The following is a 25,911-nucleotide window of genomic DNA, read 5'->3' as shown; positions in this document are numbered from 1 at the left end:
AGACAGTAATGGTGCATTATAAATAGGTCTGCGGGGAAGCAGAGGAAGAGAGCTTGTGCTATCTATTGCATGTTTGTTGTTCAGCTGCTCGGCAGTTAAACACTGCAGTAGAGCTTGGTGCATGCCTTCTGAACAACTGCGTCATGGGAAGGTCACACAGTGCAAGTGCACACTTGCTCATATCAGACTAATGCAGCTTTAAAGCATGACCACAGAAAACAAGCAATAGGAAAATGAAAAGAAAACCGACTGCTGGAAATTTCACGTGAATGAAGTGGTTAGAGATGGGGTACCTTATAAAGCTGACACATATTTCTCCTGATTGCAATGAGGGAGTAAGCCAGGTGGCATAACTTGAGTTGGAATTTGAATCAGGCGTCACGTAATGTGGTGTGAGAGAGGGCGGAACTGGCAGGAGGCCATCGCCTATGAAGCGCGAGGCGTAGCCTCCTTTACCCTCCCAGAGGAAACTCGAACTCTCTGAAATGTTGCCAAATAATAAAAAAAACAAAATAACACACCCTTCCAGTCACCGATAGATACACAGACGTAAAATACCTTGCTACAAATATTAGCATTTATAACGTTAATGTTGGACACGGCGTTATAAATCCAGGCGACCTGGGACACTAAACCTGAATTAAAGCAAAACTGACACTAGTGGTTCATTTGCTTCTTAGTTATTGTTTCGAACAGATTAAATAATTAGTAAATAAAAAACACACACAGACACATTACATTACCTGAGAGGCATGTAGGCTGAAAGCGCGCTTAAAATTGGCATATAAAACAAAGCATTTGGCAATTAAGGAGAGAACAAAGTGCTATAAAAAATAATAGTAGATATAAAGTTAGTATATAATATATAGTATAATATATAGTATATAAAAGCTAGTTTAAGACATTTTGCGGTGTCATATCCATAACCTACTCATTTGTTTATTTTTCTTTGCTGTTCATTGACTTTGACATACAATTGGCTCTGAAATTAGAAAATAATCATTTGAGGAAAAATTATGGATAATGGAAGCCATTAAATTGTACACACCAGGTTTTAGGTGACTTATTACCAGTGTTGACTGTAACAGGTTCGAGTACTTTGATAACTTTTTTTATGTAACGAGTAATCTAACGTGTTAGGTCCACCATTTAAGTACTAAGGTATTTAGTGATTTTTTTCAAAAAATGTAATTCGCTATTCAGACAATTTATGTAATCCATGAGCCAAACAGAAGTGATTCCGTTAGAGTGCATGTGTGCGTGTTTGTGTGTACTATAACTAGTTACTTTTTTTAGAAAGTAACGCTGTAATGTAACTGATTAATTAGTAATGACAGTGTTTTTTAATTATTTACTTTAAAAAGTAACACCCCCCAACACTGCTTAGTAAACAAATTCATGATGCACAGATTTTCTTTCCACCCTTTACATGATCCTGACATTTACTCTGCTTTGAACTTTAGATTAATAGAATTAGGTAATGCAGAAGACTTTGGCTGAGAACCCTAAATTAATCGATTGGCTCACTGAAATGTTTGGCTATAATATTTTTTTGTCATTTGGGTGAACCTAATGCTGGTTAGAATCAGCAACAATAAAATATTTGCTATTTTAATTCAATAATTCAGTATTTGGCACATCATCCACAGGCAGTCTTGCTGATTTTAAATTTCAATAAAAAAAATGAATAAAAATTAGACGTTCAAGACTTGTCAAAATCTGTCCATGACACAATGGCAAAGAAATGACAAAAACTGGTCTATAATTAAGATCTTAAATATATAAAAAGTTAAATATCGGATTACAAATGTCATAAATATATACTGCATATTTTAAAATATAAATATTTCATTAAATATGTAAAAAAAAGAAAAAAAGACAGCACGGCCTCTATGAGGTTATTAAAAGGGATGGGCCATCACAGCTTGTTGGTGTCAATTCAATTTGTACTGTGATTCTGTAAGTATCACGATTTTATGAATCTTAATTCAATATAAATTTTTTGTTTGTTTTGGTACAATTCTAAACAAATTCAGGTAATAACTGGCTGTTACCACACAGACTGTCCTGCTGCCAATGCGTATATAGTCTAGGAACTACAATGTTTTACCTCCTCAAATAAAAAAAAAAAAAAAAAAAGAAGAAAGTAATCACGATCAATGTAACAATTGATTTTTCCTCAATCTGTGGTTAATGTTAATTAATTAAATCCCTTCATCATACATATGATCATCCAAGATTCAGCACGGTCCTATATAAAAAATAAAATAAAAAATTAAGAGTTTTTTTGGCCAGAAGTGTTACCAGATCTGCAGACAATCTCGGCCCATCTGCTCCCCAGGGCCTTTCAGGCAGCCCGTCATGTGCTCAGTGGGAGGATGGCAGATGTGGCCCATTCACCTTCCAGAGGCTCAGGACAAAGGAAACCCTTCGATGGCTTCACAAAAGAAGCAGGGTGAGGGGCTTCAGGAGAACGGAGGAGGGGAGATGGTGCATATTCCACCTGCTTCTGTTTAGAGAGGTTGGAGTCAATAGGCTGGGGTGGGTGTCCCAAACTTCTTGCTTGAACTCTGTACCACTGGTTGTTAAAACCAGTATCGTGTTCTCCACCGATAAAGCTGAGGGGCTAAACATTAACAAGCAAATGATCCTCTTCTGAATCTCTTCAAATCTGTCAGCCAAATCAAGACTGAATCATTGGGGGCAGGAAAAAAATAAGCCATTTTCCAGCAATCCACAACACTATTTAAGACTAAGGCTATGTTCACACTGACAGCAAAAATAGCCCAAATATGATTTTTTTTTTTTTTTTTTTTGGAATCTGATCCTTTTTCAATACTGATTTGGGCCACTTCAAGATCCGATTTTTGCAATACGACCTCAGTCTTAACAGTTTAATCTAAATTTTGGGGTGATGCTGAAAAAAAAAAAAAAAAACATGAGGGGCAAAATTAGTAGGTACATAATCCAACTAATCTGTGTCTAAAGAAAGCTCAAAATAAATGTCTGAACACAGCTTCAAGAGAATGTGTCTGTGGTTGCTAAAAGGTTAAAAGCCAAACCAAAATAAGTTAAGTTGTTGCTGAATAACCTGCGTTAACATTAGTTTGTACAGGCCATGTGACACAGTGTTTGTGTGCATGCAGGTCAGATAAGGAATCTGGTCTGTTAAGAGTAAAAAGTCAGATATCTGTGATATTTAAAAACATAATAGATATATATATTTTTTTAAACATTTAATTTGGCCAGTAAATCAGATATGGGTCACTTTTTCTTACGGTCTGATTAATTTATTCCCCCTCATCTGTTTGAAAGAAAATGGATGAATAATTTAGACATTTTACCATCACAAAAACTATAAACTGTGAAATTTTCCAACACAAGCAGGGCATCTTTATTCTTGTAATTTATCCAGAGACACGAGTAGGCTTATTTACTGGGATGACGCAGCATTTTTCATCCCACGCGTACGCAGGGAACACAATGTAAAAATGCCAGCACATTGTCAAACTGTTCTGGACTGAGAAGACTCCTGTGATGTGAGGACAAGTACTGGTCAAGCACTTCAGCAGGGTTTAGAATGTCTCAGGCTCAAGAAATACAATGACTCTTGCTAGCATTTTATCGAGTGTCAGTGCTAGGCTCTAATACCCCTCACTGCCCACAGATGGTCACTGATCATACGAGTAGATGAAATGAGACACAAGTAAAGTAAAATCAGTTGTGTTGTGTTTGCTTAGCACGTTTACAGTATTTACTTAACATGATACAATCTCATCACAAAGTAAATACGTCCACATAACGCGGATTGAATTAGAAAAAAAAATCATACAAAATACAGCAGGACTACAGAAGCTTAGAGCTAAGCAATGGAGAAAAACATAACTGCATAACAGAAAGAAATCAAAGAGAAAGACCAACAAACTTTTTTTTTTTTTTATCTAATGTTCAAAGGTTATGATTATAGCAGTATTTAAAAAAATCCATATTAACATGCTTGTTTTAATAACTTATATTTAAAAACTTTACTATAACTTGCGGTTCGTATGGCAGACACACCACAGAATATTGCATCATCTGCTTTTTGTTTTTTTCCAGTCCAAATCTGCAGAAGATTTCCCTCATAATTTATCTCTATCCTCTGGCTTAGTTTCTGGCTCATAGCTCAGTTAACCAGGCTAACTTTTACAGGAAAATTATTTTTTACAAGCCTGGCACTTTCTTTATTTAGTTAGATTCAGGATCAAAGTGCTTTTCTTACTGCAAATCAAACCGCACCAGAGTTCCACTGGAGCAAACCTCAACCACCACCTTCAGATAGTATTAGACAGTTCAGGCAAAATAAAATAAAAATTTTAAAAAAGGTTAATAAAAATCAACTGTAATTTTGTTCTAGGTGACATTTACGCACGTAAAAATCAAATATTGGGTGTACTTGTAGACATCAGCAAGTTTCCTAACACAGGAGAGAAATGTTTGTGCCTTCAAATTTCTCAGTCAACTGAAAAACTGACTTTTTTTTTCAAGAGAATACAGGACAATGTGGTAAGAGAACAATTCCTTTTAATGCAGGCAATTAAAAGGAACAAACTTTTCCCACAAGAGTTTATTAGCAATTAATATAACTACAGTTAAAGTTAACCAGTTAATATAACTTACCAGTTAATATAACAGTCAGTCAAAGAAAAACTTTTATAAATATTCTTATACTAAATAATTGCCATTTTATATATTGATATACAAGTTAGTTCCAAAAGTTCATCATTTTGTTTTAATATTAAAAAATAATCCAGGAGGTGTTTCCAGGAAGCCATAGTTTGTGGTCAGGAAAACTTTTTCCCCCTCTAGATCTCACAGCTAAAGGCATGTGAGCATAGATGATTATATTTCTTTATAAAAGCGATACTTATCGTAACTTGAACAACTGGATCCAACAACTTTAAATAAAGCTATTTAGTTTTAAATATTATTGTAGCATGTATCGTCATGCGAGTTCCTGTGGCAGGCAAAAAATACACTGGTTTTGAACTGAACCGACAAAATCAAAGTTCAAGTAGCTAACAGGATTGTTAGAAAAACTACCAATAAATGTATCATTTCATCTCAAATACATCAAGAAATCACTAGGAATGGAAGGAATGAAATGAAATGTACGGTTAGGCATCACTGAATAAATTTGCTGCCTGATAAACAAGAAAAACAAGCAGTCCATATAAGCTGACAAGACATTAGTTGTTTTTTTTTATTATGGACTTTAACAATAATGCTTAAACAGGTGTTTATTCTAATAGTTCAAATAATAGTTTATAGAAGCTTGATAAATGCAGGGATAAAGGCAATACAAGTCCATCCAGCAGACGTCCTTCGACAAAATGAGGAGACAGGAAGGATGAAGTTTGTCAAACGGTTCACTGTGACTAATCTGCTACACAGCAGTCCACACGGTGCAACACTTACTCACTGCTTTTTTCCACCCTGATTATAGACCTTGCTTTTGGAAACAGGCACGACAGGTGGATCCCCTCCCCTCCCCCAGATGAGACTGAACTGTCGAATGGAACTAAGCCAAAGATGGTGACCATTATTAAGAGCACTCTTCCTCGTTTGACTCGGTCATACGATTCCCTGTGAGGATTTTTTTTTTTTCCACCTGTCATGTTGTCTAAAGATGGGAAAGTCCTAAAAGGATGTGAGCTTATCAGCTCATCTGAAAAAGTGGTGCATCAACACTGTAAATGATTTAACAGATCCGATATACCAAGTACACATAAGTCATAAATTATATCTGCATGTGCGCTGCCTAATTTTCCCATAACTGGTAAAGGTGAAAAAAAATCTGTCCATATTGTTTAAAATAGAGGAATTTCAGAGTGATTGGGTAAGAGAAGTGTTGTATGTCCTCTACCAGAAAGCTTGACCAAGTTTAACATTTTGATCATGTTCAACTTTTAATAAATAAATTTAAAAATCCTTACAAAGCTCACAAAACAAGTCAGATGTGTTGTTTTTCATGCGTAACTTAAACTCCTGCTTCCTCATAGAAACCAGTCCTCATAGAGAGGTTCTTGGCAGTTCCCTTTTTATTCTGATAATGTTCTTAGTTTTGAAGGTCTGTGCCTAAAAAAAAGTTTTCTTTTTTTCTTTTTCAAAAGTCAGCAGAGTTTGAGTGTTTTGTTTTTCCTGAAAAAATAAAAATAAAAAAAGATTTGCTTATTTACTTACATTATAAAAATCTTGATTCGAATAACATCTTTTTGTGTCGAATTCCACATGTGTGTCTCACAGAAAGGTCCATACTGACTGATTAGATTTTGATCAACATCTTAATCCTGATTTATCCCTGCCTGTTATGCTGCTGCTGGTTATTAAACTGACTAATAATCACCATTTTCTTTAAGAGTTTAACTTCCTCTCGCCTGTTCGTTTCTCTTTCCAATAGGGGGAAAAAAAGAGAGAGAAAAAATGCCATCATGTATTCGTCATACCAGTTTGTGTGGTTCCTGTCTGTTTTCACTTTAAAATGCATTCTTCTTAAAAAGGGACAACTTTCTTCCTTCCTCATGTGTATAAATCTGTTTTACCCTCATAACAGGGAGCTGTGTGTTGACCTTACCTGAGCATAATCATGTTTTGTTTAGTCTCTTATTTTAAGTGAGACAGGTGCCTGAACATTCTTTAACGAGCCATGAATAGAAAACCTACAAGGCTGAGCGCATCATGTGACAACCCTTCCTCTATTTTCATTCACTTTCTGCAAGTTGTGAAACGACTGGTATTTCCAGCATTATTCTTAAAGTGACCGCCACTGTTGAGCCAATGAAATGCAAAGCAATGTAACCTGTGTGATCAAATCCATCCGGACATTCCACATAGGCATAATAATAAGTTTGGTATTTAGACTATTTTGCCCTAGTAGAACCTTTACATAGCAAATGCCTGTTTTGTTTTCATCTTTTTACCTTGATGGTGTCCAAACACTCGTAAGACGCTAGAATAAGTGCTTTATTGTAGCTGGGGATTATAAAGAAGCAAAGATAAGGAAAGTTTTTATTCTCATAAGTTGTTCTGCAAACCAAAAGTCCCAGTTTGACTTGAACAGCCCTCCTGTCATATTTATCAATGTTTTGCCTGTTATATAAAACCAACGTCTGAAGCATTGGTGCATTAAATTGAAAACAATTCCACTACATTCCCGTTTTATAATAAGTAACATCCTTCAGCCATCATTTTTGTTTGAAGTTAAGTTTCAAGGCTTATCTATGAAAGCCTTAGCCTTTTTTCTGGCTACAATAACCTTTTTATGTACTTCTGTGCACAGTGTTGTCAGAGGAAACACAAACTTTTAAGTACATCACAAGGGCATTTTGAGGAAAATTAGTCATTAAGTAGTAAAATGCTTTTGCTAGTCAATATGACCTGGCAGGATATTGGAAAAATAGTTGGTCATGTGCCACCCAAGTCAAAGATCCTCTTTTACTTGGCAAAGTTTGAAATACCTGTTCACACTTATTGATGAAATACATCAAACTCTCAAGCTAAGCTACAGGTCTAGAATGCAAGCCGATACAGAAGATAACTGTGCAGATAATCACTACACATCCCATAAAAAAAAGAAAGATCTCTGTAAGATAAATTATGTTATATACTAAAAAATAAATCCAAGATGTCTTTGAATTGGCTGCAACACATTTGCACAGTTCCCCCCTTGTAATATTATATTATAAATCCTATTTTTTCTTTTTTTAATCAGACTGACCCAACAGTGGTAAATCCAAAAAACTTAAAACGCATCAATTAATATATAATACACTACATGTCAAAAAGATTGTGGTTGCCCAAGTTTAGTCCCCGTTTATTGATACAATAACATGTACTCTTCTTTCAAACAAATTTCAGATCATGGCTGTGGCGAACTCCCTATTTACCCACTTGAGCATTAGTGAAGGCCGACACTGATGTCAGGGGTGTGATGACGGGGTCGGAGGTGCATTCAAATTCATCCCAAAGGTGTTCAGTGGAGTTGTTCAGTGGGGTTCTGTGCTGGTGAGAATTTTTCCACTACAAACTTAGTGAGCCAGTTCATCATTGACCTCAATTCATGCAAAACATGCTGGAACGTTTTGGGCGCCTTGGTTTTAAATAAGTAAAATTGTAAAAAAATTATATATAAAAAAAAAAGTCTTGATATTGACTGTTGTCACCTGAACACGTTATTTAGTAGTCTCCATCCATGAATATTTTTTGTTTTTTATAATAATAATATGCTCAATTTAATTTGCTTAATTTTGTTACCTGGTCAAATGTGCAGTTAAAGGGTCTTCATTTTCACCAAAGTGTTATTACATTATTTAACCGTGTCTTTGTGTGTTGTCAGATATTAACTAATATGTTTGCTCCTCTCTTCTGCGTGTACTGCCATTAAAGCAAAATTAGGGCGTTTTGTGCGTAATAGTTTACTCAGCAAGAGACACCTGGTTGCAGCGAGTGCATTTTATTGTCATATGAGAAAAATAGTCAGTGTCTTATTTTTACCTACAGTACGTTTGGCCAAATGAGTTGATGTTAAATACAAAAATGTCATACCATATGAATAAATATTTAGAACAATAAAAACAACAAAGGGGAGTTGAAAGTCATCTGGATCATCTGCTTTTTAGGGAGAAATAAACAGTCCTCTTGTGGTGCATTTTTGAGTTATAACTCATACTGGTGTCACCTTTCCTCTTTTCACCCTCAAGACTGCAGGCCGAAGGCTCTCATGTTCTCGGACAGTTCCAGGGCCAAAGCATGTGGTTTGTACTTGATGCAGAGCTATGGATTGTCGGTGAAAAAAAAGTGCTACAATCAGGGCCACCATCATCACACACTACAATTTAGTCTCTTCTGTCAAAGCCAGACACTCTGCAATGCATCAGGGCTGAACACATTTGTAACCCCCGGTGCATGTAATATTTATTGCCTGGGTCCTGCTGGCTTGTCAACATAGCGGCGTGCACCTCAAATGAGCGAAAGCAGATGAGGCTTAAAGAATACACAATCCTTCAGCCTAGAGCAATAACAGACCTAATCACAAAACAGTCTAATGAAAAATAAATATAAAACCTGTACACACATCTGACAAATCTGACTAATGTGCCATATTCGTGTGTGCAATCACTAGTGTTAGGGGAAATAAAAAATATATATATTTACGAGGCTAAGGCAACAGGGAAAGTATTGTCTGTTGTATAAGGGAAGCTACTGATACATTACTTTTATTGTTATGCACTAATGGAAAGTATATTTGTTTTTATTTTATGAAATACATCATTAAGTAACCTGTCCTGGCCACGCACATAACCATTTCCACATGTTTGGGCCACTGAGGAAGTTCCTGTAATGCCCACATATTAGATGAGCTGTCTCATGATGGCTTCAGTGTACTGAGTGTGCAAGTAATAGTGAGATGCTGGTATACGTGCTTTTTTATAGCCGGGCATTATTTGGAGAAGCAAAGATAAAAGTTTTTCTTTTATAACTGTTCAAACCAAAAGACCCGGTTTGACTTGAATGGTACCCCCTAGCCAATCATAATTATCGGTGTTATGCCCGTTACATAAAAGCAGCATGTAGCTCTGAATCTAAGTAGGTTAAAGTGCCCATGCTATAAATCTCTGCAAAGCACGCTAACTGAAAGCTGACTAAAAATCAGTGACCAAGTTATGGCAAACTCCCCCCTGTTGTTTTCAGACTGAGCAATGGAAACATCTCACATATACCTGAGCAGCACCTTGTCAGAGAATAGGCATGCATACTAATAGACTAAAAGTGCACCTCCTCAAGATGAAATCAGACAATTTTGACATTTTTGTAAATTTTGTTTGGTCTGACAGTGCAGATGAAACACGAGGAAACAGTTCAAGGGACTTTCATTCTAGAAATGAGGAAACGACAAGCCAGGAAATAGCAAGCTGCTCCAAACAAGAACGTGCTCCAAGTCAGAATTTGTCTGACTGCCCTCATTCTGTAAAGGTTGTGGTTGAACAGGAAATAACAGGCTCATGAGGGTAGGTGGGGACATGCAACAAAAAGTGATGCACCATATTAAAAGTGCACGTGTGTGTGTGTGTGTGTGTGTGTGACCAATTTGTTTTTAAAAAATAAGACATCTATCAAAAATTGAAACGCGGCTAAAGGTGAAATGCACACATGGCCAATGTAGACTTGACACACAGTCACTGAGTGACTCTGTCTCAGATGTCTCCACCCACAGGCTGCGTTTGTGCTGGGCAACCACTGTCCAAGGCCTCTTCAGGTCACCTTACAGACTTCTGATTAGCTTTATAACCAGACTGAGCCATTCCAAATCCTTGTGATTGTTTTTTTTTTTTGGGTTAAGCCATTCCTTTGTCTATCTGGAGGTGTGCTTCAAACCATCGTTATGCTGAATGGTGAAATTCTTTCTCATCTTAAATGTTTTACGATGCGGCGTTAGGTTTTTGACCAACTCGTATTTGAAGCTAGTCTTTATTCTCAGGACTCTGGCTAAAGCCCCAATACAAGATGAAAAAAAAGCAGGTCCAAAGCCTGATTCCATCAACGCCATGTTTCACCATGTTTCTCTATTATGGCTTAAACATACAACTTATCAGATCATAACAAATTTATATGTTTTATAGAAACTGTATGTATGCATGTATTTAGCAAAGTTTATCTAACCTGGATGTTTTTGATTCAAGAAACGTTCTCATCTTGCCACCATTACCCCACAGCCAAGAAAATTTGAAAGATCGTCAGGAACAACCAGTACTTGCCAGGAACTGCTGTAATTCTTTAGTCACTGTAAGCCTCTTGACAGCCTCCCTTACCAGTTATATATACAGGTAGGTCTTCTTATCAATTGTAAAAGGACGTCCTGATCTTAGTGATGTCTGTGTTGTGCCATATTTTTTCCACGCCTTGATTTTTGTTACACGTTATATCCAATGACCTGTAACTCTCCCCTGGTTAATATTTTTCAACAATGATATCCCTTACTGTCTTGTACAGTATGGTATATTTTAGCCAAAAGTTTTCCAGTTAGATGATACCAAATATAATTTCTTTCTCGCTCTCTCTATCTATATCTATAAATATATATAAAAGGAAAATCCTATAGCAGTATTTGTAATTTGTTAAATCAGCCAAGGTTATTGATGGCAGGTGTACACTAATTAATAATTTTTCAGTACTGTAGAGAGAACACTGACAGTAGAGGAAAAACGCAACTTTGGATGGTGAATTATTATTACTGTATTTCTGGTACTTATACCAAAGTAAATGCGCTTGCATGAATTACAGTATATATATAGGAGTAACATCTGTATTTTACATTCTAGCACTGCTGAAGACACAGCAGTACAGTACTGTACAGTAGGGATGCACCGAAATGAAAATTCTGGGCCGAAAACGAAACCGAAATTTTTGGATGCACTTGGCCGAAAACCGATACCGAAACCGAAAATGTCTTCATTAAAAAACATGTTTAAAATATTTTCTTTTTGTTTGTATTAAAAAAACTACAAATTAATTAAAATTATTGCAACTTTGCTGTCCTCATCTGAAACTTTGAAGTGCTTCCAAACCGCCGACATACTCCGTGTTTGATGCGTAATGACAGCGCGAACGAGACGGGAGGATGGGAGAGGCGTCGCGACAATTTCGGCTTTTATTTTCGGCGCTTTCTTACGTTTCGGCCGAAACCGATAATGCTATTTCGGCCGAAAATTTTCGGCGGCCGAAATTTCGGTGCATCCCTACTGTACAGTATACGGGTTTTACCTTTACATTATTTTTTTTTCCTTTTAAGGGTAATGTATTAAGAGTTTGATTATAAATTAAAGTGTTCTGGAAAGATCTTTAGCGTTTAAACTATAAAAATAGGCATCTATAGACTTTTTATTTTTTTGACCACATCCATTTTCACAATTGGCAGGGTGCTCTAGGAACGTTACTGTGTTAAACTTACTGAATATTTGTTCCCTGATTATGCTAACAGAGATGAAATGGTCACTACATGATGCCCAGTGATCAACAGGAGCTTATCCATTGCCCAGGATTAGCCTCATCTCCCTGCCTCGACTAATAACCACAAATCTCTTTTCTTATGGGTTTCTGACCTCAAAGGTCCTAGCATTTCCATGTGCAACATCTGCCCGCGGTCGCACTGAAAAGCTCCATAATAAATTACTAATTCAATGCGACTAATAAATGATAAATAATCTCATTAAGAAAGTATTTCCTAAAATGCATCAACTCTAGATCACCTAAAATCTCATTTTAGGCGATACTGACACTAAATTCCACTCAATATGTATACAATAGTTATTTTCTCAGTGTAAACAGCTCAAGTAAAAACCACCAGCAAAAACTATTTATATAAAATAGTTGCAGCATTTAGCAATTTAATAATTGTACAGCTCCATTCTGAGACTTGCAATTCATTGTGCATTAAAAACAGACAGCGAAAGCGTTACTCCGTCTCAGCTTCATATTTCAGCCTGTAGCTTTACAGCAGTGGCATGTTCTGGGGTCAGCCACGTTCCACATGTCAATTAACTAGATACACAAAACTTTGAGATCAATGCATCATTATAGTAATCTAACTTTCTAATAATCTGTTTGTTAATAAATACATTAACAAATGAAACATTACAATGAAACAGTTGATGAAAAAAAGTAAAATAAGTGCACAACACAAAAATCAAATGAGGTAAGAGGTGCGATACAGGGAAGGAAAATTCTAACAACCCAAATTGTGTATACCGCAAAGCAGAGGCTGGACACCCACTGTCCACTGGTTAGCAAGCTGAGAGATACTGATAAATGTCATGACTATGGGATTAACTTCAATATAACAGTTCTCTATTATCAGCAGGATAAAGTAGCTGTTCTCAAGCATTGCATTTGATCTGAATGAAAACCACGCATCACTTCCTTGAAAAGAGAAAAAACAGCAGGAAGCATAGCATGAGTTGTAAGAACATAGCTAACTGGTGTATATTAGTGATGGGCCGATCCACGATTTTCCAGTTCCGATCTGATTCCGATACACGACTGTCGATACCGATACAGATTCCGATATAATACATCTTTTTACTTTAATATTAATTAGCATTATTTTTGTTGAAATTTTCTGTTTGTAAGGTTACATCACAGAATAAATAAACTATTAAGCACTTGTTAGAAGAGCAAAAAATGTACACAACTACTTTGAATTTAAAGGCATTCCAAAGGAATTTATGTCACACTTCACAAAAAGGTAGCAGCAACAGCTGTAAAATTTTGTAAATATCAAAAACACAACAATCTTGGTTGAAATAAGTTCAAGTATTATGTCCATTTTAGCAGCAACAACTGTGTAAAAAATAAAAGTGCAAAACTAATACATTTTAAATAAATATATTAACTATTAAAAAAAGTAAGTTAAAAACAATAAGCCCAGACGCATCTATTTGACAGGTTTCTGAAATGTATTTTCTAGACGGCAGATTGTACCTGGGCTCTAAGTGCTCCAACAGGCTACTAAATCCGACATTTTCCACTACAGATAGCGGTTGGTCATCAAGTATAATGAAGCTGAGCAACTTCTCTGTTATTGCTTTCGCTTTTGGGTTGTCTGCTGTAAATTTGTTGCGTTTTTGGAAAACGTCAACGCGTCTGCTGCCTGGTATCTTTTTCCCTGTTTGCTAGCGTAAACTCCTGGAACTGGAATATATAGATCGGGCCTGTCCGACCGATATCCGATGACGGACTTACAGCTATATCGGACCCGATACCGATATCATATCGGATCGGGCCCATCTCTAGTGTATATATACAAAAATCAAGGAGAAATTGAGGCAAAAGTTGTGGGAGGATTAATAGTGGAAACTCGGGTAGGTATGATCAACTAAAAACCCAAAGTTGTTTATTTAAATTTTTTTTTTTCATTGTTGGGGTTGGAACAATGCCATTAAACATTTTTGCAAATTTCTGCTTGTTAATTGCTCTAAAGCAAACAGTTATAATACAAATGAACACAGCATCTTATATTTAAAGATATGTTGATTTAATGTCACTAAAATTCGGGAAGAAACAGGTAATTGAGAGGACGATTCCAAGTGGATGACCTGGAACTTCAAGTTGGTTAAGGAGGCGTTTTTAGTGCCTTCCACTGGTTGGAGGATATAAGTTGTGACAAGGAGTCGGATGCAAAAACCCTCAATACTGCTATGAATCATTTCGTATTGGAGGTTTGTTGTTTCAAAACAACCATTTTAGTACAACACACCAAATAATTTTTTACAGGAAGAGTTATTGTTCTTAAATTTTGCCTTGTGATCCCAAATAATAGATACATACAAATGTGTGTAAAAATAGGAGATTCAGTGATCTGCCATGTTATTAAGTTATACTAAATTATTCAGGAAAACCAGGAACAAATCTCAGTAGTATAAACTGTAGGGTTGTTACGATTGATGGCAGTACAAGGAATGATCAATAGATTACAATTTTTGTATTTTGTATTCTACACAAACCTTAATAACTTCTCACTTGGGGGCAGGAAGCAAAAAAAAATAATAATCTACCCTCTCTGATGGTGCTGTTTAACACAGAGCTCATGCAATATATATAAAACTTATGGGCTTCATTACAGCTCGTGATTTATTATGCTTATTTACTATCCTGACTTTAGTTGCACAACCAGCGTCACAAATTTTTTTTTCCAATTGAATGAGGTAAATTGTACAAACGCCTTCCCAACACCCAACCTCCCAGAAGCAATCACAAATCACTGCTAGAATGATGACAAAATCTCATTTTAGGTGATCTTGACACTAAATTCCACTCAACATGTATACAATAGTTATTTTCTCAGTGTAAACAGCTCTGAAGAAAAAAAAAAACCAGCCAGAACTGTTATTTCTTTCTTGAAGGCTACTCAAGAAAGTTTTCACTTGCAACAAGCAAAACTGGTTTAAGTGAACAACACCACAATGCTAATCACTGAAAATTATCATGGAATAGAAGCACAAGTAAATAAAACATTTACTTCTTACAACTGTTTCAAATACAGCACCTGGGGGGTGACTGGACACAAGCTACTCAATATGGACCACCAATGCGCATTGACGTAAAACAGCACCCTGTTGACCTTCTGAAGAACAGCCTGAACCCCAGGCAAGGACAAATAAACAAGCATGATCACAAGATCCCACTAGAAATAACCTCATATCTCAACACAGAAGCACAGCTAAGAGCAGTAACAGATACATACACACAGAACATTTTCTGAGGTGGTGGTTACACTCATCCTGTGGTTTTCTAGCAGGATCAGCCTGTGAGGCATTATTTATGCAATGCCATTGCCACCAACATCCTGAAAACTTTTAACAGACAATATCTGAGCTGATTAAATAAAACAGGAATAAACACAGAGCTTGTACATGATTAAGCACAGTCCAACCACTTGTAAAGACTTAAGAGTGGTTTAAACTTTTTTTTTTCCCCACAACAGACTGATAGTAGTAAGATCTTCAGTTCAAACTGCATCTGCCTTCAGTCTGGTAATCTATAAGTTATTTGGTAATCTTACCAAATAAGTGCAATGATTTAAAAACTGTCTTGGCCCAGTCACATACAAACAATGTCCTCATGAACTAGTGTGACATTCACTCACCCACTATGAATTTCTTAAATAATTCAGTGCATGTGAAACTACTAAGTTAATAAAGGTGCAATGTAACAGTTAAACACTTGTAAAGCACAGCTTTTTCTGCAGCATTACTGAGTTTGCGTATCATGACATAAAATCTTTCAGACAATTCAGACTAACAAATAACCAATAATCCAGATAAGTAGTTTTAACTCAAATAAAAATAATCAATCTTAAAAATGCTGGGAAATTTCACACTTGAATAGTGTCAAATAATATATATTTATCTATAAGGGGCCAGGGGTAGCTCAGTGGTTAAGGCAGTGGACTACGGTTCAGAAGATCCCAGGTTCAAGCCCCACAACCATCAAGTTGCCGCTGTTGGGCCTTTGAGCAAGGCCCTTAACCCTTAACTGCTCTGATGTGTAATGATACACGCTTAAAACAAAGCAAAAGTCAAATTTTGGAGGTGTGAAATTTCTTTTCATTTATTATGAATTCAACTCATAAACTCACAAGCTTGTACAAACTTGTACAAACTTGTAAACAGTGGTAAACTGGGCATAATTCCCTGAACATGCAAGGAATGCATTTAAAAGCACACACCTTTCTTTCCTTTAAAAAAAAAAAAAAAAAAAAAACAGACCAATATCTTTGTCTGGGTATCTATGAGTAAGTTCAACAAAACAAAAAGTAATAGCACTAAATTATTTGCATTGTTTGCTACTGGTGATACGGGCCCTTTTTTTTTTTGCATAACTCTTTATTGACAGAATAAATGAGGAGCACGTTTTCATAAAAAATATAACGGCAATGCAACAGGTTTTTTCCCCCAGTTTATGGAGCACTGATAAATTATTATATAAAAAAAGTTTTCAGACAGCATCAGAACTAAACAAAATTCATATTCCCTCTACATGAATTACACCATTTATAAGAGCAATATATGCATTTTTATTAGCTACATCTAAAATAATGTTCACTGTTTGGAAAAGCAAACACACCGAGGTTTAAAATATCAAACTATGACCTGTGAATTAGCACTTAGGATGTAATTTAATGTAATGTAATATTTTTTATTAAATTGCAAATGTGACTTTTCCAGCCTGTATAAATTTTGTATCTCTAAAGTGCTATTCAAATCTTTTGAAAAAAGCCCTCAGTAATGTGCTGCCTGTGCCATTAATTCAATTTGACCACATGTGTGGAGCTTGACTATAGGTGTAAAGCTAGTCAAAGCTAGGTTGTGTTTGCTCCAATCACAATGTGCATCAAACCAAATATCCTGTACAGAAAGGTATGGTATGAACATGCATACTATTGCACCCTTAATAAATGAATATAGGAAGACTTAATTATTTACCCATCAACATTTTTCACATTACTATTACCATAAAATCATTTACAGTAACACAGCCATGTACCAACAAAACTCAGATGCTACTCATGGTGTGTGAGCTGAAGATTGAAGAGCGTCTTCCACGGCACTGCTTTTGATACAGATAAACTGAGCATGCATGCACACACACATTGCTGAAAACCAGGCAACACATGGCTGCTTAATCACCTGCACAATCAGACCGGTAAATCAGATAATGTACACAAAATAAAATGACAGCCAAATAAAAAAAGGCAAATATTATGTAGAAGAATAGGATAAAATTTATCTTCATGCCTCTGAAAAAGGTGCAGCATTACCTATACCTACTGTGCTAATCCATCCAAAGAAAAAAGAGATGGGTGTACTTGAAACCTGTCGCTCTGACGCTATATGCCTGCACCAATCATGTCAAAGTTCAGCGACAGAAAGTATTTCTCCTGTTCTATGACAAAGGCTTCATTCACACAAGGGCTTTGTGTTTATCTACATAGTTTTAGCCAAAGATTTTATACTGTTCCTGAAATTAAAACACATGCATGTACATAATTTTTTATTAGGTCTGCCTGGCTACAGCAAACAAAAATGATCCATGAAGCAGTTATGTAAAAAGCCCCTGATTAAAAATGAAGACAGCAACTGTATACTGGACGTATTCAATGTTACCCATCAGCCAAAATGAGCCTAATTCATGACACCACATTGCTAAGTTCAGTACTAAATAAACTATGCTATAAAAAGCTAAAACGTTTTCAAACTTACATAACTGGTTTAACTCCGACTTAAGGAATGGGTGAGAATAGATTTCTCTAATGCACAATGTAATTTCAGGTCAGGTGTAATTCACTTTTCTCTTAATATATTGACTGAAGATGCACACACAGGAATGGACAGAGGAAATCTTCCTTCCTGTACCCAGTGATCATTCATGTTCTCTTCAAGAGTCTCCACTGTCTACGTCTCCCCATTACCCGGCTACTCTTTCTCGCTGCCGTACACCCACTCTGCATGTCACGTCTGAGCTCATCAGAAGCTAAAAATGGCCAGGCCAAAAAGGAGGAGATGAATGTAGCCTGGTGCCAGATCTGACACAGAAGAAGCTTTGCAACACAACGACTTAAATGTACATGTGGCCACTGACATCTTCATCATCATAAAAGTCCATGTTAAAACAATGTTCAGGAATTCCCTTTTGCGCCACCTGCCATTCCACGCCAGCTGATTTTGCATGTCCCGTTGGCTACCAGAGAGGAAATCTGACCAGGAATGCTTTTTGAGCGAGAAATCACTTGCCTGCCGATACGACACTTCATTCAAAGGCGAGGGAGTGTAAAACACGGCTCTGGCTTCTGCTTTCTACACCTCACAGATAGCGTGAGGGGGCAGACTGCAGAAGTGCAAGTGCTCTGACCTTTAGGACAAATAAATAAAACTGTCTGTCATACTGTCTAACCTTTACTTGTGAATGAACACCCACAGACGAAAGCGTCCGGGCCGCACTGAAACGTGCGACTATTTTATGAGTAAGCAGCTAAATAGAGCCTGTGCTCCGTGAAAACGTGCCAAAACATGAGAGTGAAAGTAAACAAACAGTGAATTTTACTACAGTGTTGCGATCTTGATAACATTTTTTTTTAATGGTGTGTAGGATTATAAAGTAATTTTATACTTGGAGGAAATAAAGTCAAAGATCAGCGTTTAGATAACGTATAGTGTAAAGATTCATTTTCCATTGAGTCAGTCTGCCTGACCTTAAAAACAAATGTATTTCCTGTGGCTTTAACCTCTTACAGTCTCTGACTTTCCAACACATCAACGTTCAAATAAGAACCATGATAAAGTTAGATCTTTAAAATGGATTGTTAAATCTAAAATATGTGAGCGGTAATAAAGAGGATTGTGTTTAATAAAACAAAAACTCAGATCTGAAATGATCGCAGGCAGGTGATGTTTCCTCTAAAATTACTTCCTTTTTTTTTCGATGTGGTCCTATAACCTTAGAGACTGAGAGAGGGATTTGGGTTTAGGTTTAGCTAGGACTATTACTCACCTTTAGCGCATACTTCTCTCCGTTCTTCTTCTGAACAATTTCCAACACCTTGCCATTGATGCCCAAACCCAGGACCTGGTTGGTGACCTTGTAGTCGTCTGTTATGGCGTTTTTCTTGATCTGAAGCGCAGGTTTGGCGTGAAACTGAAGGTGCTGGAGAGCTTGCTGCTGCTGCTGCTGCTGCTGCTGTTGTTGTTGTTGCTGCTGCTGCTGGTTGGGGAACACCAGCTGATTTTGCGAGTTGGACAACATCTCGCAAGGACGGACACACACACACACACACACACACACACACACAGCTGAGGCGACCGCGGCTCCCCCCTACTTCTTGTCTTTCACCACCTGTTTTCTTAAACTTTATAAACGACCACTTGGTGACCTACTCACACAGTATTGGCCAAATATACTTAAAAAAAACTACAATAAAAACCGGCTTCGGCTAGTTTCGCCAACTTTGATGCTAGCTCAACTCGAAGGTGGCTTGTCAGCTAGCTTGCCAGCTAAAATCCATTCCGCCAATTCCGAGTCCAAACCGAAGGAAACACTCCGAACAGGGCGTTTTTAAAAGAGTTAATAGTATAACGCTCCAGTATGTGAAAAGAATACTGATTAAACACCATAAAATACTTGAATCGTTGTTGTTTTGTCTTTTTAAAAAAACACACAACAATGGTCAGCGCTAGCTAGCCGGCTAGCTCCTCAGCTCGCGCTCAGCCCCTCCGTTACTTTAAGCCAGTGTCTCGCGACTCTCCCTCAGCACTTTTTTTTTCGTGACGTCACGCATCAAGCTGGAACGCTCCGGTTTTTAAAGGAAACGCCATGAGAAAGTAAAAAAAAGGCACACCACTCACTGTCTCTGACTTTCACCAGGTATTACGCAATAAACTCATACTTCTTTCATTAAAAATTATATAACGCTTTAATTTTGATTGAGAGCCGTTTAGGCACATAAGGAACCGTGATGTTTCTCATTTACATGGTTTAATGTTAGAAGTGTGCCACACCCTTTCAGCCATATCATAGTATTTTAAAGTATATTCTCAATACATTGATTTATAAGTCATCTTCCTATTATGCATGAGACAACCTGTTTGGTGCACCAGTGTGTTTTAATCCCCCATGAACATATACACAGGCATACACAGGTGGTGTAGTGGTTAGGCACTGTCGCTTTACACCTCCAGGGTCTAGGTTCGATTCTGGGCCAGGCTCGATTCCTGTTTCTGTGTGCATGGAATTTGCATGTTCTCCCTGTGCTTAGTTGGCTTCCTACCAAAAACATGCAGATTCGGCTAATTGCCATTCCAAAATTGCCCGTTGTGTGTGTGCCCTTTCCAAGGTGTACTGTGCCTGTGATAGGCTCCAAAACTGTTTGTGGAGTTTGTATTTTCATATTTCCCAACATGGTGTGTGGGGGCAGGCAGGGTAGCTTGGTGGTTAAGGTGTTGGACTGCTGGTCAGAAGGTCTGGGCGGCCACTGATGGACCCTTGAGCAAGTTCCGTCACCCTAAGTGCTCAGATATAATCGAATGTTGAGCTGGCAACCCAACCCCTTAAATAACTGCCACAGAAACAGCGAATATATCTCCAGGATGACGAGTATCTAACACTTGATTTGTGGATAAATAAATGTACCTTACGTCACAGTTAAATAATTTCATCTGGAGCAGATAGGCTGTGCTGGGGCATAAACCCCCATCCTTCTGATCAGTAGCACAGTAACCTACAGCCCTAAACATTTGAGCCACCACTGCCACCTAAACCATTATGTGCACATTATGAGCATGTGTGCTAATGAATGACCTAATGAGTCAGCGCACTTACCACTGTGATGATGAAAAACTGGGAAATACTCAAAAGCAATTTCTTGGTAAATTCTCTGATTCAGGATAATTTGCATAACAACAGAATATCCACAACAGCATTTAAAAGTTAGTTTCATCATTGTCTGATAAACCTTGTTCTCCCCATAGAAATGTTTTGCAGGCAGAATGGCATTTCAATATTGTATATATACATTGATCCCAAACGTTGGAGTGGTATTATGTATGTGTGTGTGTGTATATATATATATATATATATATATATATATATATATATATATATATAATTTTATTTATTTATATATATATATATATATATATATATATATATATATATATATAATTTTATTTATTTATATATATATATATATATATATATATATATATATATATATATATATATATTATTATTATTATTATTTTATTTATACTACATACACACACACACCGCCGCTCAAAAGATTGGGATCAATTCTTCATGGTCAGTCCTGATTTTTATTTCTTTCTACACAGTAAAGCAAGGCTGAAGGCATGCAACAGCTCTAATCTCAGGTGCAATTTGTTAATTGGTGATTTTTGAGGCTAGTAACTCTAAATGAACTTTTCCTTTGCAACAGAGGTAAGTTTTGGTCTTGCTTTTTCTGGGATGGTCTTTATGAGAGCCAGTTTCATCATGGTGCTTGATAGGTTTTGCAAATGCACTTGAAAATACTGTTCCAATACTTGACAATGCACTTGCAAGAACTGTTCCAGAAAGGCTGATCTCCATGTCTTAAAATAACATCTGACTGTTGTTGTTGTTATTTAAATACTTATTTCCATATGTGTTATTTTATAGTTTTAAAATCCCCAGTATGGTTGTTGAATGTAGAAAATAAATCACTAAACAAAAACAGAGAAATTTGCAAGTAATCCCAAACTTTTGAGCGGTAGTGTAGAGTAGTTAAGTTTTTGTTTTACAAATGTATTGATATGCAAATCAATTCCTGCTATCCATTATCACCCAAATGAGAATGGGTTCCCCGTTGAGTCTGGTTCCTCTTAAGGTTTCTTCCTATTGCCATCTCAAGAAGTATTTCCTTCTCACCATCACCCTCGACTTGCTCATCAGGGACAATTTTATTATTTCGATTTTTATATATTTTCTCACACATTTCACACTCATTTCTCTAATTTTCTTTTAATTGTGTAAAGCTGCTTTGTGACAATGATCATTGTTAAAAGCACTATATAAATACAATTTATTTTAATTGAATATGCAAATAAAATAATCTTTAATTACTTTAATTTCTTATATATATATATATATATATCCCAAGTGTATTTTATTTAGAATACAAATAATGATCATGGAATTTATTTTAGAAATAAAATTACTTGCAAAAACATTAAATATGTTGCACATATAACAGCAGTGAGATCCTAGTGACCATTGAGCCTGTGTGTCAAGGTTTCCTTTTTGTGCATATTAAAAGAAGAGAGGAGAAAAAAGAAATAGAAGAGAAGGGAAGAAATTATTGGAACACATACAACCATCACAATTCTTTGCAGTGCCTGGTCTTAAAAAAAATATTTCTTGTTGTTTCTGTATAAGTGTGTAACAAATTCATGAAGCTCTTTGTCTTAGCTCTTTCTTAGACTCACAATGAATGTGTGTGTACAGTATATGGAGAACTAGTGGGGACTTTTCTAAACACATCCTCCGCGCCAGTAGAGGTCGCTGCCAAGATGACTAGGGCGGACAATGAACTATTACAAACTTTCGAATTAAAAATACAGCACGATTGTAGCAGTCAGTTTAAATCCATTAATATGAGCAGCTGTTTTGTGCTTTTTGTCATGATAATTCATATGCTAAATATAGAGTCTAACTTAGTACATATGAAAAGGAACTAAAAACAGAAATAAGCAAATAAGTTTTTTTTTTTAAACGCCACAAATAATATAATTTCCAGGAAGAAATTCTAATATAAAATGTTTAAAAATAACATATGCATGTGATATATACAGTATACACATTACACATGCGTATATGTAATACACGTGTAGTATAAACAAAGTGTATAAAGAAGAAGAAATGTACTGTAAAAGTAATGTAAAATATAAACTAAAGTAACATTTAAGCCAAAAATAATAAAATGTATTAGCTTTAGGCGCCACAATGGCTTAGTGCTTAGCACGTTAGCCTTACACCTCCAGGGTTCGGGCTTAATTCCTGCCTCGAGGTCTGTGAGCTCGGGGGTTGCCTGTTTCCCCTGTGGTTGGTGGTTTTCCTCCAGGTACTCCGGTTTTCTTTCACAGTCCAAAGATATGGAGATTAGGTTAGATGGCGTTCCCAAATTGCCCACTGTGTGAATGAGTGTGTGAGTGTATACTTGATGTCCTGCCTTACTTGTCCCAGGAGAAGAATCAATGGAAAGGCCCCTGCGACCCCGGATAAAACGGTATAGATAATGAGTGAATGTAGAATATAGTATATATAGTATATATAGAATATAGTGTTAAGGGTTGAGTAGTGGTCGCTTATCGGTGCAAGCGTTTGAACATGTGACCTTTTGATCAGATGTTTAAAGATAAAATTTTTTGCTTCAGATATATATATATAAAATTTTCTAAGAGTAAAAGTAAATATTTTTTAAAATATTTTTTATAATATGTTCTATTTTCTACAGCTAGGTTTCCATAGCTAAACTCATTCTTATTCCACTATTTATTTCTTGCTACATGTTTTTACATGTTTAAGGTTACAGGTGGTCGTTTAAGCATTTCACTGCATATTGTACTGTGTATTACTGTGTATGTGACAAATAAACTTTGAATTTGAATTTAATTTGACCTTTGGTGAGAGAGAGAGTCTCAGTTATTGCTACAGCTATGTACAGTACCCAGGGTACCGTATACTTTTTTTGCAGTACATATTTCACCCCATGATGGCGCCAACTGCAAACATAACCTCCTCATATTCTGCTACTGTACATTTCATAAAGCAATAAATGCCTGATTTAATGTGTTGATTTAAAAAATAAAATATTTTAATATAATACAGTATATATGATGAAGGTATAGAGAGAACAATAATATTGGTGGCCTTTATTCTTTAGAATTCTACTGAGGAAGACTCATTTCTCATCTTTAATGTACTTAAGCATTTTATTGCTTTAAACTATTGGCTGCTTGGCTTTAACTAAGATTTTTTTTATGTCTAAACAGTTAAGTCAATATAAGAAGTAGATTAAGGTTGAAGTTAACCCATGTCATATTTAGGCAGTCAAAGATAATTCCTTCCTTATTCTACCTTTGGGTATGCAAACTTTTGCTCTTAACTTACCTCACAAAACCCCAAATCTGCTCTGATATAAGTCCAGTTTTTAAACTATAGCTGTGCTTTTGTTCTTGTATTATTATAAGTTTCCACTGATGTTCAGCCAATTCAAACCAATCCGTTCCTAAAGTTTGGTGTGCGTAATCTGACCACTTGTATTGTTTCCTGACATTTCTCAGTGTTGTGCATGAACCTTGAGTTAGGTTCAAAGGCAATACATCTGTATGTCGTGTAGAGAAAAAAAATCTGCAAATCCTAAGTGCTCAAGATCCTTTCTGGATCAAATAAGAAATAAAGTACATAAACATTCAAAAAACCCAAGTAAAATAAAAGAAGTTTATTTAATTTTTTTCTCAATCACTGCATTGTTATTAAAAAAACTAATGTATATTGTATAAAGTAGAGCATACTGAGTAAAATTCTGCAGCTTAATATTTAAAATACAGACATGATTTTATTACTAATGTTTAATTGTCAAATAATGTACAGTATATTGTTAAAATTAAATACCAAATATCCATGTGTCTTGCTTCTATTTTTTATTGCTTCTTGCAGGATCAATCATGCAGAATCAGCATGTTTTATTAATTTCCTTCAGCTTTTCCTTGTGCCACATAACCTCTACTTTTTAAACTTTTAAAATCATAGATACAGTATTAGCCTCATCACACAGCAAGGTGCCACAAAATCCCAAACAGATACACTGTTGTTATAAAGGACTTTCCACTGTGTATCCCCTGCTGATAATATGTGATTGTTATTCTGGGGATTATGTAACCAAACTGTTCAGGCTCTAACTCAACACAAAGCAACACAATTTTATTTTTTTCCTGCGGTTATATTCTTAGATATTACTCTTCAACTCAAACAAACTGCGACACAATGAAGTACAAAACGTTTTCCTGCCTTTGTATCAGGTTTTTTTCAGGAGTTAATCCAGTAAGCAAAAAGAGCACAATGCACAGACATCCCTGTCTGAGGCCTCACGTGAGTCTGCATGGGAAAACTATTAGAGGGGATGTGGAAAAGGATGGAAAGCATTACATGATATTATTACTCTTCATTATTTAAGAGGTGTATTTTCCATATGTGAAAAAAAAAATTAATAATAATAAAATAGGCAAGGCAGTGTAAAGCAAAGGAATAATGTGTTAATAATTTATCCTGATTTGTATTTTTCTTGATGGAGTGTGTTTTCCAATAAAAGTAAGTCTCAAACATCCTCTTATACCACAGCAACAATTTGCCAGATATTACAGTTTTTAAATTTATGGCACCGTACTTTTCAAACACTTATAATTACAGGCAATATTAGGGTCACCCATAACATCCACACAGTTATCTATCACATCCATACTTACAGTTCTGCTAGTTACAGCAACTACAAAGCACTATGACTTCTACAAAAGTACGGACTAACCAGCTTCTCTCGTTTCTTTCTTTTGTCCAATCAGAATTGAGAATTTAACAGCACTAAGAATGTAAATCATTGTAAAAAGTTTTTACTCTCAAGCAAGTTCTAGTGAGAAATCAGACATAAAGATCTCAGTGCAAACAAAGACTCGGTTCAACATGACTGCCCCAATTTGTGCAATGGATTTAGCAGTGATTTTAATTAGGCTACTTGATTCTTTGTATTTTGGTGAAAGAATTTTAAATATGGGTGCGGTGGTGGTGGTGGCT

General features: G+C 36.1%; 1 protein-coding gene across 2 annotated transcripts in view; it reads right to left on the bottom strand.

Moving 5' to 3' along the window:
• Nucleotides 1-19,805, bottom strand: part of mapkapk2a (MAPK activated protein kinase 2a) — a 42,494-nt gene extending 22,689 nt beyond the window's left edge. For both annotated transcript variants that reach the window (XM_053484389.1, XM_053484390.1), the window contains exon 1: nt 19,084-19,805. In XM_053484389.1, coding sequence (XP_053340364.1) covers nt 19,084-19,335 — 252 coding nt within the window. In that variant the 5' untranslated portion in view covers nt 19,336-19,805. The remainder of the gene's footprint in view (nt 1-19,083) is intronic.
• Between the last annotated feature and the right edge of the window lie 6,106 nt (nt 19,806-25,911).

The sequence above is a fragment of the Clarias gariepinus genome, chromosome 23 (genome assembly GCF_024256425.1).
Source record: "Clarias gariepinus isolate MV-2021 ecotype Netherlands chromosome 23, CGAR_prim_01v2, whole genome shotgun sequence".
Classification (NCBI taxonomy): Eukaryota; Metazoa; Chordata; class Actinopteri; order Siluriformes; family Clariidae; genus Clarias; species Clarias gariepinus.
This window is presented reverse-complemented; position numbering and strand designations above follow the sequence as displayed.